This window comes from Meleagris gallopavo, chromosome 3 (genome assembly GCF_000146605.3).
Source record: "Meleagris gallopavo isolate NT-WF06-2002-E0010 breed Aviagen turkey brand Nicholas breeding stock chromosome 3, Turkey_5.1, whole genome shotgun sequence".
Classification (NCBI taxonomy): Eukaryota; Metazoa; Chordata; class Aves; order Galliformes; family Phasianidae; genus Meleagris; species Meleagris gallopavo.
Genome location: NC_015013.2, coordinates 4,706,032 through 4,723,847, shown reverse-complemented (window position 1 = coordinate 4,723,847; position 17,816 = coordinate 4,706,032). Strand labels below are relative to the sequence as shown.

The 17,816-nt window shown below is 36.7% G+C and overlaps 1 protein-coding gene across 4 annotated transcripts in view; it reads right to left on the bottom strand.

Annotated features, from left to right (window-relative positions):
- DCDC2 (doublecortin domain containing 2) overlaps positions 1-17,816 on the bottom strand; it is a 54,376-nt gene that overhangs the window by 21,939 nt on the left and 14,621 nt on the right. For 2 of the 4 annotated variants that reach the window (XM_010708295.2, XM_019613704.1), the window contains exons 3-7: positions 12,012-12,088; positions 11,769-11,900; positions 8,582-8,722; positions 7,493-7,547; positions 4,932-5,121 (exon numbers count right to left, since the gene is read on the bottom strand). In XM_010708295.2, coding sequence (XP_010706597.1) covers positions 4,932-5,121; positions 7,493-7,547; positions 8,582-8,722; positions 11,769-11,900; positions 12,012-12,088 — 595 coding nt within the window. The remainder of the gene's footprint in view (positions 1-4,931; positions 5,122-7,492; positions 7,548-8,581; positions 8,723-11,768; positions 11,901-12,011; positions 12,089-17,816) is intronic. The other 2 variants (XM_010708296.2, XM_010708297.2) reach the window with 2 other exon arrangements.

Genomic DNA, 17,816 nt, shown 5'->3' with positions numbered 1-17,816 from the left:
TGCATATTTTTGACATTTTTTTTCTGCCCTGCTCCACTGGTTTGCCAGCAATCGCCTCAGTATGTCAAAAGAAGCAGGCAGAAAAGCCAGTAATATCCTGGCCTGCTTAAAAGAGGCAAACTGTTTTGTTTCCTTGGTTAGGAAGAAAATTTGTAATGACACTGCATTACTTCATAATTCTTTCTGGAAAAGAAAGGACTGCATGTCAAAATGGAGCCAGGCGACTCTCATACGATGTGCCATATAAAGCAGTACCAATTTTGAACAAGGGCAGTGTGTTTCAAATTTTGCCTACTTTGATACATCTATTCATTTTCCACCACTGCCAGAGTTGTAGTCTGTGGGCTCACGATGCTCTGATGAGGTTTTCCAAGGAAAGTTTTTGAAGGGGACAAGTTCACCACCTATCTCTGTTCCAAAATATGTATTAAATCAAACAACTAAGAACTTCCCATGTCCCATCTACAGAAAGATGACTCGGTGGACGTAGTTAATAAAGTTTCTGTGCTATATTTAACACAACATGTGGTTCTGTGAATGAAAAAAACATCCAACTAGTAAAACATAAATTGGGAAATTTGATATAAACCAGGCACAAAATAACGTCTTCAGCAGTAAGTTTGACATCATCACAAAAAAAAAAACAACAAACAAATAGCAGTTCAACCATTCCAAATAATAGAGAACAGAAATACGGTGTAGTGCTGATCTCTGCAACCCTGTATTTTTATGGTTCAGCATTAAGCTGAGAGAACACCAGGGCACTATCTGTCAAGGGAAATTTTTGACACAGAGACTTTGGCTGAGCAGGAGGATACAGAAATTGCAACACTCCAGTCTATCAGCTTCCAGCTCCCACAGACTTGCTGGCCAAGCTTCAGATCACTCCATCTTGAAGCATGAAAACCATCAGAAAAAGAAAAAAAAACAACAACAACAAAAAAAAGCAAAACAAGAATCAGGAGACAGATAACAGTTGCAGAGACAATGACAGTTTGAGGGCATTGTGGTACATGCTCATTAAACTGCATCCCTACAAACTGCCTATGTTTTGACTACACTGGAAATCCAGGCAGGGTCAGAGTTGTGTGAAAAGACCTTTGCTCTGAGGAAGTTGTGCTCCTTCCTTGTATTTTGCCTCCAAATGCCGGAGACTCTCACAAACAGACAAATACTGACAAAAATATTCAAAAGTAGTATAAGAATACTTTGTATTACACATGGAGATGTTTTTTTCCTAGTACTTTTGACTATGTGAAAAAAGGCTTGCTATTCATTTTCACTGGAAAAAAAAAAAAAACAACAATGAAAACTAAAACAAAGTAGTAGATGTTGGCTACCAAGCATGGAATAATGTATTGACTCCTCTTGTGGATTCCTAGGGTTCAACAGAGGAAGAAAAAAATCTTTCTGCATGCATACACCTAAGAAAGTTCTTACTTGAGAACTCACAATCTACTGTTAGTAGATCACTCAAGAATAGATCCACTTGTAATATTCTCACCATATTATTTTTTAGAAAAGAAATGTTATCTCCGGATATCATCTCATAAGGAGAAGGATGTTGATAAACATAGACATTTCCTATCTGTCTGAATGATGTTCTTGAATTCCATGGGAATGTGCTCTACGCACATTAAAGCACTTAATTTCAAAGTCATTAGTGTTAGGTAGCTCTAACAATCTTAGAGGTGCATTTTATTGCCTAATGTTAATGATGCAATTGATTTATTTTTTTTTCTGGTACCTAAACTATATCCCTAAAAAATAGTTTATTTTTGTGCCTTTTTCACAACATCAGCACATAAAAAAAGTTTTTGTGTGCTGTCATCTCAAGAAGAATGTTGTCAAGTACATTATGGATTCCTTTCTTTTTAGATTTTGCCACCAGGTAAGTTACCCAATCTACAATGCTTCAAAACACAACAAAAAGAAATTGCACTGAGTGTAGTGCCTTCAGGTTTGGCTGGGTTAACAAAGTGATTATGAAAATGCAAACAATTTGACACTGGTAGCTTGTCTGCTCAGCTCAGCCTCATCTCCAACAATGTGTCTCAAACACCATTCTCTTCCAGAGGGTCGTGTCTGCTTCTCTTTAAGTGGTGAAACGCATCACTCGCTTCAGTGGGTCAAAAGAAACAGCGAATGTTTTGCCAGCAGCACCAGCTCTTTCCGAAATGTTGGGTTCCTCTACCAGTCCAATAGATCTCAAACAATTTAGAAAATGATTTGGGTAAAGGGCCTGAATTACCTTTTCTTATGATGAGACCCACTACTTCAGAATGTGGCTAGCAACTATTACAAAAACCTATTGCAGCAAGCACTTCTGTACTTCTTCCACAGATGGGAGAGTGGGAAAAGGTTGAAGATTTTAAGTGGCCTAGAGTGCTCCCTTACAAATTTTCAGTCAAAATGACTGGGAAAGAAAGAAAGACTGGGCTGGAAAAGGAAAGGGACAACTGGAATTCCTCTCCAAAACACCACGTTCCTCCTTCAAATGTTTAGTTTTACACAGTGATGAACCGTTTACCCAGGAAAAGAGTTCTGCTAAGAAGTAAGCGATCCACTAAGATTTAAGAGATTCAAAATACTTATATATGGCTTCTCAAGTGAAATGGTAAGTGCAGGATACCAGCTACCATTCCTAAGGTCTTGTAAAGCAAAATGCAGAAAATGTGAAATTTTAATTTCACTCTTCTGAACAGGAAAAAACAAAACAAAACAAAAAACCTTAACACAGAGCACCAGGGAAAAAAATAGAGACAGAAGAGGGGAGGGGAGTAAAACACCATGGAGTGTTCTTTGAAAAATGTGGCAAATAAGTACATTTAAGCTGAACTAGAAGAATTAAATAATGACGATGTTCTTCTTCTTAAAACACAAACAGAGCTGAGAATCACTTTGAGACAGGAGCCTCTTAATAACAATCTTCAGGCTACTGCTTCCTGGAATGTTTTCCAACTTGATTGGGTGAACAAATACTGGGGAATTTAATTAGAGAAAGATAAAGCCTGTAAAAGTTCACAAGTCTGCAGTGCTCACGGTGATTCACCTAAACATTTACAAGAGGATGAAATGGTTTGGTTTTTGTGCTTGGAAAAGAAAATAGTTCTTACTGGCTTAGCATACATCTCTTCATCAACAGAAATCATGAGAGCAGGGATTGCACTCCATCAGAAACTCATTGCAAGGCTTGGACTTTCTCATCCCATGTTGTCTGAATTCAACTCAGAAGCATCATCTTCCTCAGTAACTGCCTGCATGACCAGCTAGGTCCAGACTTGAAAAACAGTACACACATCAAACCTCACATCCACTAGCAGCCTTCATACAACAAGGATGAAGAGAAGAGAAATGAAAACTTCTCTCAACACATTCTTTAGCTGAAACTAGAGAACTGGCTGCCTTTAATAGCTGTTAGTCATAGAAGATTCACAAAGTATGGAAAATCTGAAGTGGAAACAGCAAGCAATCACTTCTTTAATAAACTCAGAGGATTTCCAAACATTTCTGTCAGAAGCTAGAGAAGTGGTAGCACTAAACATGGAGAGAGAAATAACTCACTAAATTTGCTATCTACCAAAGTATGACTTGTTCCTCAGTACTGCCTGCTATAAGGACAGAGAAACCTATTACTGCTTCCAGTACTCTTTCCACCCTTGGGAAAACAAAAGAAGTTACCTGAAACCTTCTAACCTAATATAAGGTCCACAAAAAACAGGTATCTCTCTTGCCTTGGCAGGAGGGATCTCCTTTCTTCCAGAAAACATCTGCAAAAACTTTCTTTACAAAAATCCTCAGGATGGAAAAAAATATATAGAAAATCAAGTTAATGACACTAATCAGAAAAAAATAACCTTCTTTGTCTGCTCTTAGTGTATGAGGTTTGAGTGAGATCTGCCTAACTACAGACTAGGTGGCTTTGCCACTCGGGCATGGTACCACACAACTTGCTCTGGGCAGGAGGTTGGACTAGATAGCCTCCAAAGGACCCTGACAAACTCAGCCTTCTGTGATTACATGCTAAGTCTCTAAACAGAGCAGTTCAGTACTCTGAACAGGACTAGATCAGAACACAGGGATTTTGAGGTCTGTATGAAAAATTCCGTACCAGCATTTCCCAGCATAAGTCAGTGCATTTATTTATTTTTAAATGAAAAACATATCAATAATCAAAGATATCTGGAGTGGATAAACATTAAATACAGTGGCTTTCCCCTGAGCCCCCAAAACTATTAAGCTAACCATTGACAGCCCTGTCTGAGAGGTCAGATCTGATAGTTGCTCCCTTAAATGTTTCTAGCATGCATCAGTTAATCTGTAAAATTGAGGATACATCGTGATAATTTCAATGGAAAGAAACTATTGAGCTGTTTTATGTGTTGTAAAGGATGAACAGTTGTAGTCACACTCCTTTTAATACAGTCACCGTTCTTCAGTAAGAAAAAAACTACTGAAAAACAGTTGGCTAAAATTATATCCACTTAGCAACAGCAGGACAAAATAAAATTTGACTCAAGACTGAAACAAAATGAAAATTCAACAAGCTTACTCTGAAAAAAGCTCTTACAATACAAAAAAATATTGCACTGTTCTTTTCAAACTCAAATTTACAAAATTCTTCCAACTGAAAAAGTAAATTTACAACTCAAATGCAGACGTAAACACAGTGATGTTGGATGATGTACACTGAAATTTTAAACCACAGGTGATTATTGCACACTTAATTATGAACACAAACAGCAGTTAGAAGCAGCGTCAAATGTTATGAAAAGTATAATTTATTTCTACTTAAAGATATTAATTGGCCTGTTAATGACTTTTCTAAGCAAAAATTACTTCAGTAAAGTAAAGTACTAGTTCTGCGTTTCACTGGTTTAGCAGGAGATTAAAAGCCACTCTGCTATGATTGAGTTTATCTCAGTACTCACCATTACCTTGCAGGAATCTTGTGGAAGCTGTTTGATTTGCTTTCGTAGATTTGTTAGAACTGTGTCCTCTGGACACAGAATCCTCTGGATTATGGCATTTTTTGGCCTTCTCTATTGGAAGCTGAGGTGAGGAACTGGTCTCCCCAGGGTCACTGGATCCAACAGTAGATTTAGACTGCCGATCATTTCCCTGAAAAGAAGTGTTCATCATCATCACTGACGAATATAAAGAAGTTTCAACATTATTCCAAAGTTTAAATATCTATGGAATTGAATCAGGTGTTAAAGAAATGTATTAATTTACAATCAGTACAGTTGAAGAATATCTAAATTTGGAAAACTGTAATTGTATTATCAACTTTCTACATGATCTGACTAATTAAAAGCTCCTCAAACAGTCACAGAAGAAAACAACACAGTTAACACAAGGAAATAACGTTTCATCTGATGGAAAGAATGGTTAGGCAAATCTATACATGCACATAAATAAATGGCTGTATTTCATTCACGTATGTGTGCATCTCATCTATGCGTATGTGAAGATGTAACTCGTGAATAATTCACTGCCTGTGTAAATGCAAAATAGATACTGACCTGCTGAATGTCAAAAGTGGCTGGGAAAGGATGACAGTCTTTATGTGGCAGGAGCACTGACTACCAAATGAACAGAATGGTCTGCCAGCATGTCACCTCTGAATCGCCACCAAGCAAATCACCCAACTCCCTGCTTCTTGGGTTGTGAATTCAGAATAAGCAACAGAAACCTGAACCTGATGTTTTCAGCTTACATTTATATACGGTACTGGACATACCAATAATTCTAGTAGTCTGAGATTTTATTCACAATATTTTTCCCCAGTCTAAATCTGTTCACAAGAAATATCATAGAAACCTTAGCTGCATATAGCAGCTCTTTACAATGCTGTTAACATCACACTGAGGTGGGTGAAGAGATTAACAACTGAACCATCGTTGCCTCTCAACAGGGGATGTCACCCTCCTAATTCTGTCATTTAAATGGCATGTGTATTTTCCTACTAATCCAGTTCTGTCAAAACGCTCAGTATAACAACAGAGCACTCAAGCAGAGGACAGAAAACCGTGTCAGCATCTGGAACCATTCACTTTGTCACAGACATTGATAAATCATGGAAGGCAAGTACACTCTGCTTTAGTGTTTCACTTACTGTAGCTGCATGAACAATTTATGACATTCTAGAACTTGCACACCAGAAAGGACTTTCATTCTGCAAGAGTCTTGGGTACTTCGCTGCTGAAGTTAAAAGCAACGTCTATGTAAAATTAAAATTGCTCAGAAAAAGATGTCCTGAACAAAAGTTTGAATCTCTTCCATTTTGTGTGATTCTTCTGGTTTTTGTACAATAGAGAGATAAGTTCAATTTTAAATATTTTACTTAAATGCCACCTAGACTTTACCATCTAATCATGCACTTATTTATCAATACCACTCAACATTTATCCTTTCAATATAAAGAAAACTGAGGGCGCAGAAGTATTTCGGCCTCTTCTAATTCAAACTGGAGACTGCCACTCCCAAGAAATAACAGTAAAAATATGTAGAAACCAAACTTAAGCAGTTCCACAATCTATACCAGTTCACTCTCTTTCATTACAATCTCTATATGGAATAAAAGTGATTATAAATTATTTTCTCTATATGCTTTTAAGTACTAGGAGATAAAAGAATTAATAAATAATTGCTTGGAAAAAAATGCTTGCAAAGCTCATTTATTTAATAGCAAACATTACTTTGATACTATATTCTTTATGCTGCATTGCAAGAGAATGGAAGTGAGACTTGTATATTTTATTCCTTATTTTGTTAAGAAGTTCCAGAGGTGGTTTTTTGTAAACAAAATGATTTTTGATTTGTGAATAGTGCGTGGATACGACCAACTAACACAATTAGAATGTCAGACTGCAAATCTGACACTCTGCTGTCTTGTACAGTAAACTTCACTTGTACATAATTGGTGCAAACAAACATTTATATTCTAATTTGGCACTAAGTGTACGGTGAACTCATTTTTACACATGTAAATAGCTTCACATGATATAAAGCAGTGGATGCTTAATCTCTGTATTGTAATGGTTAGCTAGGGACAAAACACATTGTCAGGAAACTGGTCTAGGGCCTTGTTCAGATTCAGCATGCAGAAACACCGTTTTCTGCAATATGCTGTGTGAATGGCCCTGTGTTTTTCCTTTAGGAGCATAATTTGAATAAACAAACAGGTTTATTACGAGCAAATACATAAAGATAGTTGAAAAGTATTATGGGAAATACCACAACGCAGCAGCTGTTCTTTGCTAGGGAAGATTTTTTTAAAGAATAAGGCATCCATTTCTGAGACAATATTTTCTTGTTTTTTTTTTTTTTATCTAATTGACACTATAAATTGCTACAAATTCATCAAGCCATCTACCAGGTGGCTGTGGCTTTTTCTCTATGGATTTAATTAAACTCAGAGGACAAGGAGCTTTCATCCTGGAATTAAGCAAAATTAGAAACAAACACCATGGTGGCATTTGATACTTACACTGCCTTTAGATTTTCGAGATCCTGCAATTGGGGGCAGTACCGATCCTTTAGAACTGCAGAAATAAGACATGCCTTAGAGTTTTCTATGCACTGTTTCTTCCATAGATACTATCAGTCTATCACTAAATCAAGCAACACCAAGAAAACTATAGCAACAGTTAATTGTTTTATCCACTAATTGCAGTTAGTGCAGAAATTACACTTATTTCTGCTCACTAGAGTACATTTAAACACATAATTGTTACCTTAGTCCAAAAAATGCATTACATTTCACCATAATGCACAGTTAAACCTACTTCTAAATCCCTAGGGCACTGGCCAGTGAGTTAGTGTAGGATAGAACAAGTATAATGAAACATTCCAGCAATTTCAATAAAATTCTGTATCATCAATTGATCAAAACATCTTAAGCAATATTTTCCACTGCCTTTAAATTCATTTGTTTTAAATTTTATTTCTCAAAATATTTTGTTATTCATGTTGCTCACTGAAATAAATAAACACAGCAAAATTCACATTCATTATGTGGGACAAATGCCCTAAACTCATTTGTGGGACAGGTTTCCATTTATTTCCATTTCTTTCATTGCAATGACTCCCAATTAACTTCACATTTCAAAGATACCAAAAGCCCAAATTCCATCTTACAGAGACCCTGTTTAGGGCTCTATTATGTCGTAATGCCGGCTTACAAAAATGACCCAAACATTAAGCACTCTTAAAGGAGTACATTTTCCATAAAGCACTACCATGCAAGCAGACCCTGACAAATGTAGCTACGCATAATCTCATTTAGCTAATAATTCATAATCTCATTTGTGAATTAGGAAAAAAAATTAAGCCAAGGCAAATAAACCTTTGTCTGATAAGAATTTTGTGAAATATGATCGATGGTTTATTTATGAGCCAAAATAATCCCTGGCATTCCCATTTTCTCTTTTATTACTGATTTCTATCTCTACTTACTTAGACATTTTCAATAAAACTTTGCATCCATTCAAGCAAACCCATCCATCCACCTTTTATAAATGTTTTATGAATTATAAATTTCTGACACACGTACAAGAATGAGAAATATGGAACTTACCCCTGTGGCCTTGTAGATTTGCTAAACAGCAGCTCACCATATGGTAACTTCTTAAACTTTTCTCTACCCACTGCAACATAAAATTGCCCTTTCTCCAAGTCTGACCCATTCTGAACATGTTTTCCATCTAAAGTGTAAAGTCTGAAAGAATATGTAAAGTCTTAATATAATAAACAGTACCATTTTGCAAAATGACATAAATGACAGGTAGACCAATCTCACTTAAAACTAATGAAATATGAAGCACTACGACAGATAAAATGTTCTCACCATTTCTAAACAAGTGTGAAGAATGTATTACTTCGGTCTTTAACACCTTCCTCTTGACATCTTGGGTGGGATCTGTTCTATGGGTTGTCAGTCTTGGCTGGACTGTCCTTGTGCATCTACTGTATAGTCTAGATTTGGTGCCTTCTGATTTCCATCTCTTTGGGCCAATTAAAGATGGACTGGGTGGGAAACATTTTCCTAGCAATGATACCATTATATCAGCTGTGAAACAGTGAGTCATCTCAGCTGGTGCAAATTTTTATGAGTGCAGCATGCAGGCTCTTGTTCATGATGAAAATGCATAGCTAAAAGTGGTTGAAAAATACTGTTGAAAAATAGAGTTTTGTAGCTGAGAATTTGCTCTATCAAACGGTGTTATTCTGCTCTTTGTATCTGATGTAATTTCCATGGAAATAAATAGAAGGTATTACCTTCAGAGCATAGTGATACTTACAAACGTGACTGTGGGTTTTTGTACCTGATCTTTCACTTTGCTTACATTTTAATATTAATTAATTTAAATTAATATGTAATGCACAAATATTTTTGTTTAATGTAACTTCCAAAAAGTTACAAGCACCTGGCCATTTCTAGTTTTATTTTTCATCCAGAAAATAATGACAATAACAATTGAATGAAACCAAACCAGTCACTGAAGAAGAAAGGGGAATTAAAAATGCACTTTTTAAAAGGGGAGATATTTATGTAACTACTGGCATAACCAGCATCACACACACACAATTCTTGTGACACTACTTATGCAACTTGTTACCCTCTCAACTAGTCCAAACCATTCAAAAACATCCTGGATTCTCTCATACTTCTCTGGATAATATTATGCAGGAAATGTTCTTGCAGTGGATTTCTGCTCACTCTCACTGGGTGATAATCAAAGGCTTGAACTGTAGGCTCGTGATGAACTTCCATTTTCCCTCCTTAGTCCCAGCCAAAAAGTGGCAGTCAAAACAAAGCAAACATAGGCTGACAAAGTGGACAGTAACTTGAGGAATCATTATTTTCAAACACCTGCCTGCCTACCAGATACTTGCTGATCAGATTGCTGTACCCCATCCCCAAGCTCAATCTGGCAAGGAGAAAGACTACTTTCTCATTGTCTTCTCTCTCATATTTCTTACTTATATCTGTTATGATGATGATTATCAATAATTGTTTTCAAAAGCCACACATGAAACTATAAAAGTCTCGGCAGCTTTGGATGTCTTTTAAAGACACGAGGAAGAAAAACTGCCATACACATAATGCAGGTTCTTGTAACTCCACTTAGCCTTCCTGGAATCAATGTTCTTATAGGAGCTTTGCTAACAGTAACGTAATTTCAGTAAACCCCAGCAATTAATGTGTAACTTATTAAAGAACAACAATCAGGCCAGCAGTATATTTAATAAGCATTCTTAGCATTTTAAGGAAAAGCCAATGAAAACTGGATTCCAAGAAGACCAGAAAAGGGAAAACATTAAATAATTCAAAGCACTATGTGCTTTATCTTTATCTTATCTATTATCTTATTTTTAAAAGATTGCAAGAGAATACTGAAAAGGATAATGAACAGAATACTTCTCAACAGCAATTTTAACTGCACGCATAACTATGTATGCTTTCATATATATCATTCAAATTCACCAAGGGGTGATAGGAAGTAATGAGAATAAAAGACAACAGGTTTTTAAACCTTAATCATCCTAGGAAGTAGAAAAAAATGATTCTGTGAACAGCTGTTATTATGTTCACTTCAGGATTGTGGTAGCTGAGAATCAGCTCCAGAAAGCTGAAAAATGAGTTTAGGTTAACTCTGATGGAAGTAACAGTGGTGAGAAGCCAGATAACAAACAAACGACAAGAAGGACTGAGGGGAGAAACAGATGAGAGCTAATACTCAACAGACAGCATTTATTTATTATTATTATATCTTTTATGGTCTGCACCATCTCTGGAAAAGTAATCAGGAACTGAGTCAGATTATTGCATTTTCACTGATTTGAGAAATATTTTGCAAGCTTAGCCTCAGAAATTGTGTAAGCCATGAAGAATGATTTTTCCACCCCTTTCCTATCTGAAGGATAGATTTCTGTAATGTGCTCTGCATGGGGTAACACTGGAACGTCGGTCATTTCCCAGTGCACATCTTTGGCAGCCTGTTTACACAGTAAAATTTATCACAGAGACCACATATCATTTTGCAAACCTGCAGCGACAATCAGATCTTGTTTTAGAGAGCTTATTTTACATTTCAAGGCCTTAAGGTGATTGAAATCTATCTACAGGGTATGCCAGGGATACCTTAACAACTAGAGCAGTGGAAAATACTGGAATGCCCTGACTCTTACCTGGAGGCTGAACTCACTGATTATAAAGCATACCTTTGTCAGAGAACAGGTCTTCAAAGACCAAAGGATCTAAAGCATTTTCCTTGAAATTGTTTACCCCAGTGAGTTAAAAAATGAAGCTGGGGTGGAATAAAAGGCATATTTAAAAACAGGAATTTCTTTTCTCAAAATTAAAGGTAAAAAGGACATTCCAGATATTTTGACTGGCTTTACAGAGGTCATTTATGTCATTTTAACATGTTATTTCATTATTTATATTAAATACATTGGATTATCATTGTATTATTGCATACCTGCTAACTAAACATTAAGTTGAGAAATAACGATTGAATAATATTGAGAGTTTTGGTATTTATTTTCTTTTTCTTTTTAAAAAGCAGTTGAGATGATAGAAGAAACTGATCTAGAGTAAATGTATTTTCAGGTTTCTAGAATCATAGAAAGGACCTCTAAAGATAGTTTTCTTATAGAGGAAATTCCTATAAAGCAGGCATAATCCATATTTACTTCCAGAGTTTTAAAAACATATGTAAACAACGACTGTATCTCACAAATATTCAGCCTCCTGATACCTGTGAACAGCTCCACTTCTGAGGGAAACCTTTGCTGTAACCATTTCAAGAATGTGGTCCCAGTGATTCAGAGTTTTCCTGGGAATAAGGAGTCGCACTACAGGGCTAATAAGGTCTCCATTAGCAATCAGGCTGAAATAAAGCAAAGTAATATAATTTGAAGGACCATTTAAAGCAAAAATCATCTGAAGTTGAGAAAGGAAGAAAAAAAATAGCATCTCAGTAACTGAAAATTCAACTTACAAAATTGTGTAGGGCTCCTGGAATGGTTTTCGAAACCGTGCTGACGCAGTGATTCTACTGTGAGTAACTGGCTTGACCTGCAAGGACAAAGAGAAATAGAAATCATTCAGTCTTCACAGTGGGATAGAGCTTTCCTTGACTACCAACAAGAAGAGTGGAGAAATATGCCTTTTATTCCACCCCAGCTTCACCTTTTACAAAGCATCCAGAATTATTATTGCAGGTTCATAGGCTTGTTGAACGACAGCTACAGCATAGCACAACATAGCTGTATGGGAACTGCTGAACCATGGCCTGAACCACGGATTGATCACCTGGAGAAAGGACAACTGAACTGCAGAATAAAGCATGGACATCTCTAATATTATTCCCTGTATTGAACAGATATCGCATTGACATCAGTCAATTATTAATGTCATTATATTGAATTGAAAGTTATGCAATATTGACTAGGTAGGATTCCTTTTAGAGTTAATAAACACAAATTTAAAAGAAAACAGAATAACAGATAGATGGAAAGAAACAAAGACAGACAGAAAGATACACTCCAAACTCAGAAGAGGCCATAAAACCACACTTTGATCCTGTCTGCAATGCAACACTCAGGTTTCTATGATCCACACTTTACTAGCACTAGTTAGAAAGTATTCCCTAAACACACAGGAACACTTCTATGTCCCAGGTGTGCCCAATTATTTACTTGTTCCTACAAGCTGACGAAACCATTAATCTTGAGGTAGACTCCTCAGAAGATCGTGGTGTTACTGCATGCAGCCTCATCACTAGGCCCCTGAGAAAACAAGCAACATGACAGATGCTAAGGGCTCATGTGTGATTCAAAGGATTATATTTCTGCCAATAACAGATACTGTGGTATCAGCTTGCAAGTCTGGCTCTTAAAATGCTCTCCCAAAGAGCATTTTATTTGTGTTATTATATTTGTGACATCCTTTTGAGGCATAAAAGACAGCCCTGTTCTCAAACAAGGAAGCTGCAAGGAGCTGTAAGATAGGGTCAGCCTGGACAGACAGTATTTTTCTAAACGTCGCCTAAAACAGAATGAAAAACAAACTTGTATGATTTTGCTGAACGTGCCTAAATCAAATTTGTCTCCTGTATTAAAAGGTGGAAATAATGTTAATACAGTATTACATTTGCTAATGTAAGACCATAAAAATCAGCAGATAGAAATGGAAAGGTGACTGTGATAATATGCTTAAAACACTGGACAGGTTCTTCTGCTTCTCTTCTTTCTCCTGTGAAGAAGAGTTGAGGGAACTGGGCTTGTTTAGCTTGGAGAAGGCTCTGGGGAGACCTCATTGTGGCCTTCCAGTACTTGAAGGGAGCGTATAAACAGGAGGGGGTAGATAGTGATAGGACAAGGGGGAATGGTTTTAAACTGAGACAGGAGAGGTTTAGGTTAGATATTAGGAGGAAGTTTTTCACTCAGAGGATGGTGAGGCACTGGAACAGGTTGCCCAAGGAGGCTGTGGATGCCCCATCCCTGGAGGCATTCAAGGCCAGGCTGGATGTGGCTCTGGGCAGGCCTGGTCTGCTGGTTGGTGACCCTGCACATAGCAGGGGTTGGAACTGGATGAGCATTGTGCTCCTTTTCAACCCAGGCCATCCTAGGATTCTATGGTTGGTGAAGTGCATAAATGTCACTGCAGTTTTGGGGAGTTTGGATCAGAGTTGTTTTGATTGAATTAAAAAAAATTAAATTAAGCAGGTGGTGAACCACACTGGTACAAGCTCCCCGGAGAGTCCTTTGTCACACTCAGTGTGAATAGTGAGGATAAGCACATTGCATCTGTCCTTGGGGTCCTCACATGCTCTTACACATATATTCAGGCTATCACTGCGTGTCAGGAAGAGGAGGGATAACTAATTTCTCTGGGACTGCTAGCCTCTTTAAGGCACATCTTATACTTGACAACTTCTGTGACTAATGTTAAACTACTTACAGGTATGAAAAGAGTTAATTTCTAAAGCAAGCCACAATATTTAAATTTGCAGTGGCAGACATCAATAAAATACCAAGCGCTTAGCTACTATAAATCAGTGCAGTTCCTTTGAAGCATGTAGAGTTATGCGAACTCACTCCAGAGGAAGACTAGATTGGGAATTTAATTGAAGAATACATAAGACTGCTGGTATTTCTCATGTAGGAGGTACCACAACATTGCACTGTCTGGAATAGCCTGACCCCTCTGGCACTACAATTACACATTAACTAAGATGTGAAGGTTTGTGATTACATTAACAGATGAACATCACTAGACCCCTAAATCCTTCTCTTCCCCATTTGCATCAGAAATTGTGAGCATATTTACATTAGTCAATGTTCTGGCTCCATTATGATTTTATCTTCAAGTTTTGTACATTTTCAGAGGGGTTTAAAGGGTCCATCAAAGAGCCTTTTCCATATCCTACTACCAAATGTTTCTGTTTCATAATTTACCATGAGATACTCATGTGCAACACACAGCAGTAACACAAAACATTTAGAACAGGAAGGAGAAAATGTCATGCTACTTGAAACTTAGAGGGAACTTTAAGCAAGCAAGATAAAACTAACCAAATGGGGATTTGCAATGCAAGAAGAGCCACATATGCTTGGAAATGCACCATGAGACCTTTGGCTCTTAAAACCACCAGAATTTTTACCCTCCTATTCTATCAAGAATTTCCTCTTTCTTGCAATGCCCCTTACAATAAGAGTACTCTGGGTCTTTCTCAATTCAGAGAACAGCTACCTGCTCATTAACTCAGTGAAGCACCTGGCAGAGCCTGAGAAAAGCAAAACAGCTGAACTCAACACCAGCTGGGTTCTAGGAGCTAAGATCTCTGTAAAAACTTGAATTTCAGAATACTTTGTACAGAGTGTCTCTTAGATCTAAGCCTACATCTTCAGGCATAATTCACTGTGGTTGAATTTGTGTTGGTGAATGTTAGCTGCAGCTGAGTGCCTCCTTTGAATATACAAAGCCACTATGCAGCTAAGCATTTAACTGGTGCAGTGTTAGAAAAAAGACCAACAGAATAAAGTATAGTTGCTTTATAACATTTTATACAACATTTATAACATATGATAAACATTCACAGAATTTAACAACCATGTACAACACATTTAGCAAACATACACAAGACATCACATAATCTACTTTAAGTACTTACATCTTCCACTGTTGACTGCTGGCAAAACAAAAGTGAAGACAAAACAATCAGCAGCCAAACTATCCACTCAGGCTTACTGTCATAAATATTTATATTAAAAACAGTTTTTCTATGGAAATCATTTTGAGTAGGCGTGCTTACAGAGATATATGAAAACGTGTATATTTTGTATGTGTGTGCATATATTTGCACATCAAGATAATACAGTTTTCATACAAAATTTTCTATTATGCTTATGTTCAGCTGACACTGAAAGAGTGAAGAACAAGTAAAAGAAGTTATCCTTTTTCAAATATCGTAGATGGTCTTGGCACTCAGTAAAAATTCAAGAATAGTTGCTGTCCCATGCTTTTAACTCAAAGAAATGCTATATTGAGAAGGCAAGATTAGATGTACAGCACTACAGGAAAAAGTGCCTGTAGTGAAAACAGCTATTTCACTTTGGTTTGAAATACAAACCTTAAAAAGACTTTTTCATTTCTTCATAAATGAGCAATAAAAAGAAAAGAAATTAATCACTAAAATGGAGATGCAGCAAAATATTATCTATTTCTTTTGGCTCATGTAAAACTATTTGGCTATCCCCATGTGTAAAGATTTTTCTTCTACAAATGCTGTGTTATGCTTTTCATATATTCTATTCAAACAGAAGCTGGAAAATAGGACAGACTTAGAAAACTCCTTAACGTTTCTGTTGGGTACTCAGGACTTGAGAAAGGTATGTGACACTTCAGAGAATCAGTCCTATATCAGAAAAGTATATTGCTCACTAAGTAGTATTTTAATTGTCCTCTTACCACGCTGCATATTTAATTTCTAACAACAAAGTGATATTTATGCACTGGAGAATAGTTTAAAATAGAAATGGGCCATCCTGAGCTTGACTTTTCCCTCCAGTGTACATTAAAATGTTGAGACAAGCTAAATACAGATAATTGTCCGGTAGCAATTTCACAGGTGGCCATGAAGGCTTGGGAAAGAAATGGTGTCACTAAATGATTTATTTCCTTTTCTTACCAGAATAGAGCCCTGTCCACTGGGTCAACCTGAGCAACTGCAGGATTTATGGGTTTAGAGAATTTATGAAGCCATGCTGGGTGGCAGAAAGACATCAGCCAAGCATCCTTACCTCTCTGAACCAGGTGCTCTGCGCCACTTTGGTTTATAGCTATTTAAGAGTTTGCTTGTCTCAATGGTTTTTAACATTATCTTGGGCACTACTAACATTTCACTTATTACTCACGTCACTTTATGAATAACCTTTGGAAGTTTTTCAATATATATTTCAACACAATGACACATACCAACTTTATCAGCTCATGCAGTGAGCCGTGGCTTTACCAGTTTGTTACAATTGCCTGTTTGTTAATCAATCTGCACAGGAAACAAATGAGAACAAATATTTGCATTCCCTTAGGGTAGAACAGGGGTCAAAAGAACTAAAACCCCATTTATACATACAGTCACCACCCTACGATGTGAAACAAAGGAATGTTCAAGGTTGAGTGATCAAAAGCAAATTAGAAAGATAGAAGTTACTTTTTCTAAGGCTATTACAACATAGCAAATATCATACCTACTTCATAGGAATGTGACTTTTTGGAACAGGCATTTTAATACACTTTGACTAAAGATGAGTCAGATTCACAGAGGAGTTTTGTCAGTACAAAAATGTTTCAGTTATCCTACATCGTAATAAATCTAGATAATTTACTTTTCCCTGGCCATGTTACACTGCTAGATGGTACACTGGATAGTAAAAACAGCCTTGAGCAAGAGACTAATGACCTTTCTGCTGGCACAGGTACAAATGACTACAAATATTCAAACTCCTATTAACTGGCTGGATTTCCAGGTATATACAAAGCAGATCACGAAGTCTCAGAGCTTGAGTATTTTCCCTAAATTCATTACACATTTAAACCAAAAAGGAAACTCTGATCTTCATGGCTGACCAGAAGAGCCTAAACCTGTGAACAGAGACAGCTGAAGAATAAAAATCAACTACAAGAAGATCAGATTTCCCTTCATTTTTAAACAGAGTTAAAAGTTGTTAATGCTTTACAGTAAGAAAATTTAATATGCAGCAGCATTAAAAGCTTCAGCACTGGTATCTCTTCCCTTCCTCCCATTTTCATCACAAAAAGAAAAAAGAAAGGACAGTTACCCTACAGAACATGGCAGTCATCTTAGCTGAGGAAGTGACTGACCTTTGAGTTTCATATCAAATGCAATACAGACCATGAAATCTCCAGTGACATGATCCAATGACCCTATGAGTCTTTCCCTTGCTCCAAAATATTCTAAAACCAATCTGTAAGCAGACCATAATTTAAATAATCAGAATTATACAATTCAGATATACAGAACTGTGCAAACAGTAATTTTTACAGGGCAATTAGAGAAAAAAGACACAGCTATGTTTTAGTGGCATATCTAGACAATTCTTCTCCAAATCTTCCTGGTATTAGATTATAAACACTCGGGAAGAGTATCTGTTTTGTACGTCTTGTTTTCCTAATTATGTTACCAAGATACTAAATACCAAACAGTGGAATAGAAAGCTTAACTATTAAAGATATTGCTCAGGAAATTTAGGATGTATATCACTTTTTTTTTTTTTTTAAT